We start from the raw sequence: 13,413 nt of genomic DNA on the forward strand, positions 1-13,413 counted from the left end.
TAACAGGGCATTTATGAGCTCTGCCATTCCTAATACAACTGGTACTGGGCTGTGTAGGATTCTTGTTTTGGGACACATGAGCCTTTCTGTAGCATGGGAATCATGGAAAATCTCCTGAGAAGACAGCAGCAAAGTTTGGACCTGGGTCAAACCAGCACCCGACCAATTCCTGCAGCCTTACAGCTCTCATATGGGATTAGCACGTAAGAAAAAGCTGAGCACATATTGCCACATGAATTTCCTCCATCTAAACCACTATAGACCAAAGTATTTTTAAAAGGGCACATAGAAAAAAAGAACCACACAGAGCCTGCTAGTGCTCTGAGAGGACAGATACCTCGTCTGTTCTCCAGGAACGTGGCCACCTTGTAGAGCAGCCAGTTACTAATAAAGGAATTAGGACTATATGAACTAAAGATCGTTCATCAGCTAAGCGGGGACAGAAAGTCTATGGAGAATATATATGCCATCGCTTGGAGTGTATCAGTCTTTGTGACACTTGGGCATGACGGAAGGGCTGTGGGATATGGGAGAAAAAGAAGGAAAGAAGCAGAAATGATTGGCATGATGGCATACTGCCTGTGTCGAAGGAGAAATCAGTCTGTCTGTTAAGTAGAGGAGGAAGGGAAGGAAGACATACAGATGGTCTAACTCCCAGTAGTGACAGGAGCAGTTGGTCTCCTCTCTTTCTGTTAGTGACAGTCGTTGTCACCTTATTTTGAAGTCTCCTAAAGAAAAAGTGGGAGTCTCTACGCCACTGAAAAGAGCAAATGGATCAATCATATAACTAATCTTAGCCGTTTGGTCTAGGAACAGTGACTGAGGTTGGTGGTGCTGGCGACAGCCCACAATAACAGACCGTGCACCTTCTTCCCAGGAACTTCAGCCGAAGGAGGAAAGAAAGGTCACCTATTTATTACAGGAAAAGGTCTTTTAGTGTCAAGCCAGCCACTGAGTCCATGTTTATAATGCTGTTTTCCTAGTGGTAACAGATAACAGCTCTAGACCCGTAGGCAGCTACCTCATTCAGTCCCATTTCCCTGCAGCATCTTTTAAAAGAGGCTAAAAGGACACATTATGCACATACACTGCTATCAAAACAGGAAGGTGCCAAAGAATGTCACCCCTGTAAGAACTCTGTGCTGCACCCAACAGGCTCCGTTTCACCTAAGAGGCAGGCAGTGCTCCAACAAACTTGGGCATGCATACATGTAGAGAGAGCAGGATGGTTCTTGGTTTGGGGAGGAATAGAGCATTTGCTCTCAGGAAACCTTACTTTCTCTAAACAATGCTACCCTTGCCTCTTTTCCTTTCAGTGTGGTGGAAAAAGCATCCATCTTTTGCCAAGATAAAATTTTCAGGAGCACATAAAATATTTTGGGACCTGTTGGGTCCTTTTCCAAAGTTAAGTCCTACTAAATTTCAATTATTTTCCCTTAAAATAAAATCACCAGATTTTTAAAACATGATTTTTTTTTTTCAGACAGTCCACTAATTTCAAAGAAAGCCAGTTATCTGACAGCTTTCTACTTAGAACAAGTGAAATAACAAGAATTTAAAGCAGATCGAATATACTGATCAACCCCTTGCATGGATACCACCATTAATTCATTTCAATTTCATTTAGCTTAATTCTCTTTGGAACAGGAGCATACTCAATCAGATTAAGGCTACTTTAATTTACATTTGTCCCCTCTAATGTGACATCTTACATTTATTTGGATTAAATTCCCTTCCCACGTTTAGAAAATTCCTAAGCAAGCACAAACTTGGACCTAAATCACTACCAGAAATGGGACCTGATTGTCTAAATCATTTTGATGCTGCTGGATATTTTATACAATACATGATCTTATTATTTGATCTTTTTTTTTTTTCTTTTTTTTTTTTTTTTTTCTTTTCCTGAAAATACCTGCAGTGATGGGCTGAGTGAGAAAGCCTTTGCCACTTGAACCTCACCCACAATTCCACCCAGCTCATGAGTGCTTCATTTGCCTGCTCTTCCTGGAGGAAAGGAGGGCATGTGTGCCCTGCACAACCCTCCCCTGCCCTCCTGGGGCTCCTTCCACCACAGCAGCTCCTGGAGCTGCCCCAGCAGCTGCACAGCAGGCTGACCAAAGACCTAATTTCTTCTTTATTTTTTTAAAGGAAGTATACCAATGTTGAAAAAAAAAAAACACAAGGTGGTGTTTATGACAAAACTCTGAGAAAGAGAACAAACTTTCATAATGAACTGAGTCACATCACTGGTGCACATTTGGTCTGACATGTGATCCCCAGAGTGCAGATTGGGAACAATTAGAGTGTTTCTGGAGAGAAACTGAAAGCTAGTGATAGACACAAGGGAAGGCAGCCAGGATGTTGTTCATCTTTCACGGTAATCTAGGCTGGACCACAACTACCCCCAGTATCAAAGCAGAGAGAGTTAATGAGAGGTTGTCTCCCATCTCTGTGCGTCCGGAGCAAATCTGCAGTGCTTGTACACAACTTCAGCTGTCTGAAGACTATTTTATCCCCAGCATTCTCCAGGAGAGGAGTGTTTGCAAACCAAGATATAAAGACAAGATGTCCTCTTCCATTTTTTCTGTCTTTCTAAGCAAGAATAATTTGAGCACCGGTGAAAAACCCCTACAGCCCTTTTGGCTAGAAGGTTCACTGCAGATTTAGTCATCATATGATCTTTTTTTTTTTTTTTTTTTTTTTCCAGAGAGTAGTCATCAAAACTAACCTGTAGTGACCTTTTTTCTTTTTCTTTTTCTTTTTTTTTTTTTTATATTTTATTTGTTTTTAATATTTTATTTTATATAATGCATAGCATTTATTTGTAGGAAAGCTGGTTCTCAGGAACTGTGCAGATTTTTCCCTCCTGATACACTGCTGTTAGCAAGAGGTATCTCTGGAAGTTTCAGCAGAGACATACGTGCACAGCTAGACCCAGTGTAGGTCAGAGAGGATTTGCATTTCTGCAAGACAGATAATGCTGGAGAGCATTACCATTTTGGCTATTTTTACACCCTGTGATTCAGCAGAGACTCCCATACCTCCCTGCACAACCAGCAAAAGATTCCTCTATTTCTTTGTTAAGGCTGAGCTCAGGGCAAGCAGAGTGTGTTACAGAGGAGAAACGATGCTCTCATTACCCATGATTGCCTTTAGCTTGGTCACATTAGACAAAAACATGGAAGATCCCTTCTCTTTCATGGCATCCCCTTGGTGATGCCAGCCAAAGCAAAGCCCAAGTTCCTGTGCAAAAGCAGAAATGATGCCCAGCAATATGCACAACTCCAGCAAGGTGCCCCTGAGTTACCGTTAAACCATATTCCAAAGTTTACCTTAGTTCCTTGAAGGGGTCTGCCCTGACATTGGGAGTTTCTATAGATTTAGGGAACACTGTGCCTTCTGCTCCTGAAATCACAAAACAAAACAGAAGACAAATTGTAAACATTATAAGCTGTTATCAGGGGAGTGATTGTCAAATCATACCTAGGTGCAATTTAACCCATTCCCTGACCCCATTTCTCTCTTGCACACATCGCTTCTGTCCCCGGGAAAAGCCAGCCCTTGATTACCTGAAATTGGTTGCCTTGATTACAACTGGGAGTTGCCTGCAACCTGCACTCCTGGCTGTAAAAAAAAAGCAGCTGTTTGTACCCTGAGCGTGTGAAGTGTTTGCTGACCCAGTTGATGCAGTGAGCTTGGAAAAGATACCCCCTTGGTAACCAGATTTCTAATCCAGCTACATCCCTCATTAATGAACCTGCATGCATGTCAAGAAATTATCTTTTGCTCTGAGAGATACTCAAAGGAGAAAACCAAATTTCGGCTCAGTCACTGGAAGTGTCTCAGGTCAGGCTGTGCTTTTCCTGGGGAAAAGAAAGGAGGTGTTCTCTGGCTGAAATGCAGCAGGAGACAAGGTTCTAGTCCCAGTCCAGCCACTGGTTTGACATGAGACCCAGAAGTCATTTAACTTCTGCACATTTCCCCTTTCTTGTACAGACAGTGGGGCGGACAGCACTATCCCAATTTGATGAGTGCTTTTAGATTACGAGCTGCAAACTGCTAGGTAATACTAAACAGCTTTCGTGAGTTTCAGGCCACTGTGATCCCCTGTTATGACCACCTGCATTACACAGGCTGGATGTTTTCACCCAGCCATTTCTGCATCGGGTCCATATTTTGTGACTGTCTCTTGAAGAAGATGTGCTCTTCCTATTTAATTTTTAAGCCAAAAACAGCCTTTGTCATCTTCTGGTAAGCCTTTCCTGTCTAATTGTTCCTATTTTTAAATGTGTATCCAACCTGAATTGGTCTCACATCAGCTTTCAGCCACTACATTTTCTCGTGCCATTGCATGCCAACCAATGGGTCCTGCATGAACAGAAATCCCCAACTTCCGTAGCTGGTTACTGATGGGGACCCAACCACCTCAACTTTCTCTTGGAAAGTTGCATCTTTCTAAATCATTCCCTGTGAACATGAATGATTCACATTTTCTGGGCTTTTTATCGCTCCTTTTCTGAACCCATTCCACTTCTAAAACACTCGAGACCTCAGGGCTGTGTGCAGGAGTCCCCAAGGGGTGTCACTACTGCTCCATGCAGCACAGCGGCACTTTCTCGCTCCCACTGAAACTTCCACAGCTAACACATGTGAATGATAGTCTTACCCACACCAGTGCACGAGAAATGTATGTTTCCTGATCTCTACAATATAGCTGCCTACTCAGTGAGCAAGTACATTCCTGAATCTGGACCTACAGTCTTGTATTCAGATTCAATGTGACCAATTATCCAATGCAAACTTTACCGGTGGCATTAAAAAAAAAATCCTTAATTTTTTCTTTGATAAAGCTATTGGTGCCAACTGCAGATCCTGACAAGATCTTTTAGACACTATTTGAGATCTTTCTTAAGATGTGCTATTAAATTTGTTACTCTGGAAGTCAGCACTACAGAATAAAAAAATATTCTGAGATGATGCAAAACACACGAACACAACATCCTTCTGTAACTACTGTTCTAGGTGAGAAACACACGTGGCTTCCACATGACTGCTCCTTCCTTACAGTGAAATAGATTAACCGAACCATCCCACTGTGTTAAATGAAAATCAGAATAAAAATAAGCACTCTGTAAAACAAAAAGCAACCCCTACTTTTTAACGGAGAGAACAGCAAAGTAATCTCAAAGATGACAAAAGCAGCCTAAAGTTTGAGGCTTTATACTTGGGAATTGAAATTGATCCTATGGCCCAATACAGATATTTAGCTCTTAACTTTACTATAAGTCTTCATTGTTACAAGTTGTCAAAAGCAGCTGTAACTTGCCAACCATGAAGGTTATTATTATCTGATCTGTCCTCGCTCAACAGTTTCCAAATGATTTAAGTCTCTGCTTATGCACACAATTGCCTTGGTTATTAGCTTTGCAATGAAACTTAGCAAAAGACGCAGCCTGCACATATCTGCATAATAGCACAATGATTTTTGAGGTGAGAAAGATGAGAAAGTGAAGCTGGAGAGATGCAGATAGATATTCTTGCACCCTTTCCACTTGCATTGCTTATTTGATGACTCTGTTTATGCGGGTAATTATGTCATTTTTACACACTAAGTGTATGATCTGCAAGTAACCAGAACTGTCTGAAGAATAAGGGAAAACTTTTGCATATTTCTAATGACCTGGAACTTTCCAGATGTTCTTTTTTTTTTTTTTTGAACACAGGAAATAACTTCGGAAACAAAACCAATGGAGACTCCGATGTAGTCATTTCAGGAAGGCCGAAAATAAAGAAACCCTATTATTCCTTTCATCCATCTCATTTTCCTTTCCCTTCATACAGATCTTACACCCTCTTTTCCTCTGTTCATCATTCCCAAATCCATGGAAGAGTCCTTTATGCACTGAGAACAGGAATGAGATTTCCAAATCTTTGTTTCACCCTTTTGATATGAATTAGAAGTGAAGGCTACCTACCTTGATAAGGCTCACTGCCTTGACAGTATCACCTCTTATTATTCCCTCTTAAGAACACGAGCTCTCCCACAGGGCCACCTGTCCCTGTCACTGTGTAGGACAGCAGCCACGAGGGGATGCTGAGGAACCAGGACTGAGCCATCCAGTGCCTCCCTTGACTCTGGCTGCCAGCAGCTGAGGGACACCTTGAGCTGGCTGTGACCACTGGAGAGACACCAACGAGCTTTTCTCACCTCTTTTTGAACCTATCATTTTATTTATCCCCAGTTCTGTACCAAGGAACTCACAGCTGGACTAAATACTTTGCAGAAGTTGTTCTTTTGGTTTCAACTTGCTGCCTGCTGATTTCACTGGATGCTTGTTCTGCCTTGGACCGTGAGAAACCATAAATATCCATTCTCTAATCTTTTCTGGCCTACCTGACATTGTATATACCTCAAGCGTGCCCAATGCCACCACCCCTCTCTCTTTGCACAATGAAGAGCCTCAGTCTCTGCCCGGCAGCTCCCCAGATGTCCTCCATACGGACATTTGTGTCAAAGTCTGGCTCTTGGCCACTATGGAAGTCCCCAGCCAGGCTATGATAGCATCAGTGCTGGACTGTGTTGAAAGAGAAGTTGTTAGGCTGGAGGAAGTGACCTCATTTAAAATTTTTACTAAAGGCCTTGGCACAAAAAGGAGGAAAGTTTGGGGGAAATATGCTGTCGATACTGAATTAGGCCATGCTGGGTCTGCAGAGGAGGATTGGGATGTCATGGAAAAATAAATGAGTGACCTTAGGGAGTGGAAGAAGAGAGGGAGAAGGTGAAAGATAAAAATATGAATCTAAGGCCATATGCTTAGTAAGTAGTGAGGATTTCTGCTCCATATTGGATGCTTCTTGGATGGGAACATCCCATAAAGGGGCCAAGGGCTACTCATGAGTCATAGCAGCAGGACAGGGCCAAAGGGAAGGAAACCATTAAACTGAAAGGGAACATAGAAACATAAAAAAAAATAAAAAATCACATTTATTAAGAATCACCAATGAATCCTTGAACTATTAAGCAGCCTCCAGCTCATCCTCATTTGAGGAAAGTGCAGAGAAAGGAAATATTGTCTGATATCAGAAATTGAAAATACCTATCCTACAAAAGACTAGAAGGACTTGACTTTTTAGTTCAGCAGCATGACAATGAAAGAAGGATATGAATGTTGTGTAAAATACATTAGGAGGATAAATAACACAAAGGAAAAAGAACTACTGGCTACAGGCCAATGTTGGCACGAAAGCAAATATCAATAAACTGGTCCCAAATATATTTTGGAAGATAAGGAGGTGTTTTCTAGCCACCAGGGGAGCAAAAAATGGAAACAGCTTTTCTCTTAGAGTAGATGTGACAGACAGCAACAGATTTGACAAAATCACGATTATAAGGTGTGGAATCTCAAAACGAGGGGACAGGATTTGGAAGACCAGAAGGTGCCTTCCAGTCTTGCACTCCCACAGACATATTTTCAGTATTCCCTACCCAAGGAATGAGGGTTTTGGCAAACAGTACTAATGCGTGCCTCCCACTGTTCAAGAATTAGCTGTTACAATCTCCCTTCTCAGGCAAAGCTACTATATCCATCTTTTTCCTTTACTAAGCATAAAGCAAATTTAAATTAACTATTGTATAACAGTGTCTGCTTCCTGAGTTATTATATTAAAAAATCTGCTATCTACCACAAAAAATGCATAGTATAAAATTTCCATTTCATTGCAAACTACTGAAAATATTTTTTCAGCTTATGAGACTTGCTGCTGCTAAGGGCAACTTACCTGCAAACGGCCAAAGACAGTTAGGAGAAAACAATCATTCAATTTGTATTTAAACATACTGTATCATACATCCCTAAGCAATAAACTGTTCTTTCTCACAGTATTATATCAGAGCGACTTCTATTAAAAGCCATACCTACTGATTCCTTCTTCTGACACTCTGTAATTTACCACCAATAAATGTTCATAAACAGTTTGACTGAAAAATCCATAAAGCCATTTCAGCTTTATTTTAAGTTCCATTTAATGTCCCTCAAAAATGATTTCATCAATGTGTTTCCATTAGCTGGTTCTCTGCCCAATAACTTAATTCCACACAATCAGTCAGGAACTTATAAAGCATATGACAGAATCTACCAAAAGTGTTCTGAATCTCCATAAAGATTCACTCTGTGAATGTTTTTTTTCCTCTCTGGTGCATAAGGTGTTGGGGAACAAATGTCCAAGACCTCTGTATGCGTTAACTTCATGTGAGAACAGAACGCAAGAGCTTTATAGCAAGGGAACGTTCAGTGTTCAGTCTCAGTTTTGTTTCTGTTTGGTTTTATTTGCATTTGTCTTCTTTTCTTTGAGAATCAAAAGAAAGACCACACAAGAACAGGTCTGCCAAGTAAGACTGACTTTTCCATGGCACTTCAGGTTTCTTAGAAGCCCACTGCCACATCCAGTAGACAAGCCTGGCTGAGGTTGGACCACCGCAAGTGAGCTGCTGGAGTTACATCCAGCTTCTGGATCTCTTCTTGCCTCCCTCATTCTATTCTGCACCTGCTGTGGGAGCCTACAGTGCCACCAACACGTGGCTTCAGCAGCTTCAGTTCTTGCACATGAAGACACCGTCTTCTTTCTGCAGAGCACATGCCAGGTATGGCAAGCTGCCCTCACTGTTTCCAATGTAGAAACAACAAAAATAGTCAGTGGGCTGGGCTTTTTCTTATTACTTATTTTTAATCCCAGTTTTGCATTGAAACAAAGCAGAAGCGTTATGTTAAGTATCTGTATGTTGGTCTACCAGTCTCCTGCTGAAGAGCATCTTTTGAAGCGTTAGCCCTCTTCATCCAATTTGGAATTAACTGATCAATCTCATGAGCTTTGTGAGAAAAAATATGGGAGTTTACTAACATCCCAGCAAGGCAAAGGCTCTGGTGTGATCTCAGTAATGGCTGGATGTCAGTAAATCTGTAGGAGAGAAAGAAATTACAAATGCCCCAAGAAAGGAGCACATCTCAGCTAGATCATGCATCTTCTTAGCCAGCAACAAATCCAACAAATGGAAAGTGGGAACCAACAGTTGAGCTTGCCCAGCTGCCTTTTGTTTTTCCCGTGCCCTGCAAAGGTTCCTGAGCTGAATGACACTGTCCTGGCACCTTCCCTAGTGCAAGGTGTCTCTCTCCAGCCAGAACTGGGCTCCTGCCATTGTGACGGGACACCGCTCACATCCTGCTCCCTCTGTACAAAACTGTTGCTCTAGACTTCCACTGCTATCAGCTGGAACAGAGAGAAGAGTCCAAATGCAAAGTCACAATAGATATTTTTAGACCAATGATTGATGCTCTTGCTGTCAAGGTTAGGTGGCAATCAGCTGAACAGCACTCGGGGGTGAACAGAACACGAAGGGAGAAAAATCAGGGTTCCACTAAGGTGGAAATACACCTGGTTAGCCATTCCCCACTTTCCTTCACTTTCCTTTTTTTTTTTTTTTTCTTTGTAAAGGACGCTTTCCTTTCCCACTCCATGTGTTCTTCAAGTAGTAATTCCAGATCCAGAGTACACCTGAATATTACATATCTCTGTTTTATAATGAAACCAGGATCTCAAAGGCCTGTGACAAACTTGGTGATTAAGTTGGCTTAAGTCTGTCTTCTCCTTAGCACACTACCTTAACATAGTACTGTGCAAATGAGGGGAGAAGAAAAAAAGATTTGTTCTGACTTTTTTTTCTAGCTAAAGTCAAGAGGCAATGTATAGCATGCTGATGATCTCCAGAAGCTACCTTCATTCCCACTATTATTGATCAGGACGCATTCAGCAATTTGTTCATGAAAATACTCATCTGATGAGGTTCTCTCCTCTGTAAGTCTCATTGGGGTAATATGTGGTAGTCTCAGGAAGGTGTCTGGGCAAACAGATGTCCGGGAAGTAAATCCAATACAATATAGGTAGAAATGATTTGTGCCCACTTCTTTTAATTCCTAGCTTTAAAAGCCTTATTCATCCCTAATTTATGTTTTTAAATGGATGAACATAGTAATTGCTGTTGCTCCCCTTGAATCCCATCAAATCTGAAATCAATGAGTGCTATTTCAGGGCCTAACAATAATAACATGGCTAGGTTAAGCCACTGCATTGAACAAAAGACATAAAGCTTCATTCATATTTCTTTCTAGTATAGGATGAAAATGGTTTATTCAAAGGTCTGTCTGATTACCTTCACTGTCAAAGTGTTGGGGAGTTGTTCTTTTAAGGACAATCCATATAATGAATCATGTACAGCATCAAATGTGTTTTTAATAAAAATGCAATATAAATTATTTAGAATCTGTTAGCAAATATCTTTTTGTCTCATTCACATCTATATCTGAAGGACACAAACTTCATGTTTTTGTCTTGGCACTGTATGCACATGGGGAGTGAATCAACCCTTGTGCACTGGGCTGTGGTTGAGTCATGCCAGATGGGAACTCCTTGTGACTCCAGCACCACCAGCTCTGCTGGGTGGAGGAGAAGTTATCTGACTCATAGTCCTAAGAAATAAATGGAGCCTGCTTTTAAGCTAGAAAACTTGCAAACAATAAGATGAGCTGAAAGCTCTAAGATGAGCATGCAGATCATTAGTGGTGCGTGTGGCTGTAGACATGTTGAACTTCAACAGCCTAGCTTCAGTGGTTGATTGTCTGAGAAATACAAAGGGAATAATATAAAAGAAATGAAGGGCTTGTACCCAAACTGAGAAAATACATATGAAGAAGAGTTGATACAACCTACACTGACCTCTAGATATTTCCATCTCCTGTAGTTTTGGGGTCCTTCAACACTTTCTGCAGCTCAACAATAGCAATGTCATCACTGAATTCCTTTGAAGCTGTTCTTGGCATTCTTGTGTAATGTTGCAAAGAAACTCAGGAGAGCACCTGAAGTGGGAATACCCAGTGGAAATTTATCAAGGAGAATATTCTTTCTGCTTCAAACAGATCAGGGTTGTGAAGGCTGGGGAAGACACTTAGGAAATAAAACATAAATCTGCCACACTTTTAAACTTGATTTCAGTGCTTGGTAAGTGTACAGTATGCTCCTTTCATAATCCTTGTGACATTTAATCAATATTAATCTGATGGTGGATGATTCTTTTTTCCTTAAACAGGATTAAGGTAACACAATCTGAACACACATTTCAGCTTGGACTAGAAGCCTATACACTTTACATAAATTCTAGCCTTTTTTCCTGGGATGTACTTTGAAGTAAAAGCAAACACGCAAAAAAAATCTTGGTATATCTCCGTCCCGACACACATTGTTCTCCCCAACAAAAGACAAGTTTACAATCTGGATAAGTGGATTTTGTAGAAGAAGGGCAATGTTATTTGAATTCACCATTAAAAGGAATGGACAACAGATATACCTACATATACCTATTGCCCTCAATAGGTATATGTATATATATATATATATATATATTTTTTAAGAAAGAATCCAAAAAGTCCACCCCAATCTCTCGGAGGAATAAACAACCCAGTTCAACGAAACCATTTTTGTTTGTTTGTTTGTTTGTTTTATTATTTTTCTGTAAGGGTTTTGAATCCCTTCTCTGTCACTTCTGATTATTGATTAAATCACTTTCTCATGCCTGACTTTTAGTTTGATACAGCAACAGCACAATTCCTAAGTGAGAGCAAAGAAGAATTTTCTTGCGGTTTTAATCACTGACAGAAAAATGTTATTTTTTCGTGCTGCTCCTTACTTTTGCTGAACAAGATTGTGTTTCAGCACCACAGCAATGCAATGAGTGCAAAGAGATTTGATGAAACTTCACTGCCATGTCTGAATGCTACAGACAGTTGTTTCCAGCCTTGGTGGTGCCTGTGCTGAAATCTTCCACCTGCATTTGTCAGCATCTTTCCCTAGTTTCATCATTTTATTCTCTGTCCCTTTTCCATAGGACCAATGACCACACGACAGCTTGGCAATTGCTTCAGGACTGCATTAGTATTACTGCTTAATTACCTACAGAGAGTGAATAGGGAGTGTTCATAACCGCTTCCTAAAGAAGTTCATACATCTTCAGCAAAAGGTCAAATGCCTGTCCAAACCTCGCAAGCAGCATGGCTAATACGGTCATGACACACTTGTTTCTCTTGCCAAGAGCACAGAAGGGAGCTCTGGAGCAACTGCTGTGTCCAGGTGCCTTTGAAGCAGCTCGAGCAAGCAGGAGCTCATTTGCAACTGGATGAACTGGGAAAGGCCTCTGACACAGGGCTGATGGTACCGTGTTTGCTTCCAGAAGCACAGCATGGTGCCACAGCCATGTTTCGGCTGCACCAAGCCAGCTTTGAGTCAGTTGCAAGATGCAACTCCCTCTCAGCTGCTTTTGCATAGGAAAAAAATAGCAGTCGTAAAATATTTCAATCTGCAAAAAAATGAATATTGTATCACTGTTTCTCCTGAAACAGCCACCTACAAGCCTGTAGAAAGGACATTTTTTTTATTTTTCCACAACAGAAATATCCAAGCTTGCCATTTACCCCCAGGCACAAGGTTGCAGCAGACACAATGGTGAAGCCAGAAAGTTCTGCTTCCTCTTTGTCTCAGGTCTGATTTCAACATTTGGCTACAAAAGTCCCTCAGTCTGCAATAAACAAATCGGCAAAATACCATTTTGCAACCGTAATGGCTGCTGTAAGGGCAACTGTGCATGTCCCGACCCATAAGCAATCATTTCTGAAGAAGGGTGCAGGCAGCAAAAATGGGTGGTAATTCCTGGAAGTTGTAAAATTTCTATCTTACACCACCTTCCAAAATGACTGATACCAGTCAAATAACCTTGCAGATGGCTTTCATGAAATATAACTGCTCTTGTACTCATTAAAGTTACTCTGCTGTAAATATTGCAGCAAACGCAAGCTAGAAAGAGCATGTCAAGAAGCTACTAAAATTGTAATATTAAGGAAATATGAATGGAGTTCTTTAACAAGAATGGTATTGCAACAGCAATTCTGCAGGATGCAGGATCTCTCTTATTCCTCCCAGATCAAGCTAGTACAATTCTCCCTAAAAATGTCTGTGGATGTGAAGCTTTTAAGACAGTAGGGCCAGTTTGCACAGACACATGTGTTAACCACGTTCATAAGTGGTGTTCTCCTTCTGTCCAAATCAAGAGTGTTAAGGACATTACATTTTTTTTTAACCCTTCCATGGGTACTAAAACCCAGGACTTGTGAGCAGAAGGTGCAGCACAGAACAAGTTATCTTCTCACCCCGAGCAACAGAAAACCCCAACCCAAAGCCTCCCATTTAAACAGATCTTCCTATACAACAGTCATGCAGTGAACCCTTCAATAATAAGCATGGGCTATGTGGCTTTAACTGGTGATGTTTCTCCACTGAAACCTCTACAGTCCTTAATATATACCTCTAATAAAT

At 41.1% G+C, this 13,413-nt stretch overlaps 1 protein-coding gene across 3 annotated transcripts in view; it reads right to left on the reverse strand.

Annotated features, from left to right (window-relative positions):
• Window positions 1–13,413, reverse strand: part of SGCD (sarcoglycan delta) — a 345,029-nt gene that overhangs the window by 39,075 nt on the left and 292,541 nt on the right. For all 3 annotated transcript variants that reach the window (XM_084295349.1, XM_084295350.1, XM_084295351.1), the window contains exon 7: window positions 3,333–3,405. In XM_084295349.1, the coding sequence (XP_084151475.1) occupies window positions 3,333–3,405 (73 nt within the window). The remainder of the gene's footprint in view (window positions 1–3,332; window positions 3,406–13,413) is intronic.

The sequence above is a fragment of the Netta rufina genome (genome assembly GCF_964035555.1).
Source record: "Netta rufina genome assembly, chromosome: 14".
Taxonomy (NCBI): domain Eukaryota; kingdom Metazoa; phylum Chordata; class Aves; order Anseriformes; family Anatidae; genus Netta; species Netta rufina.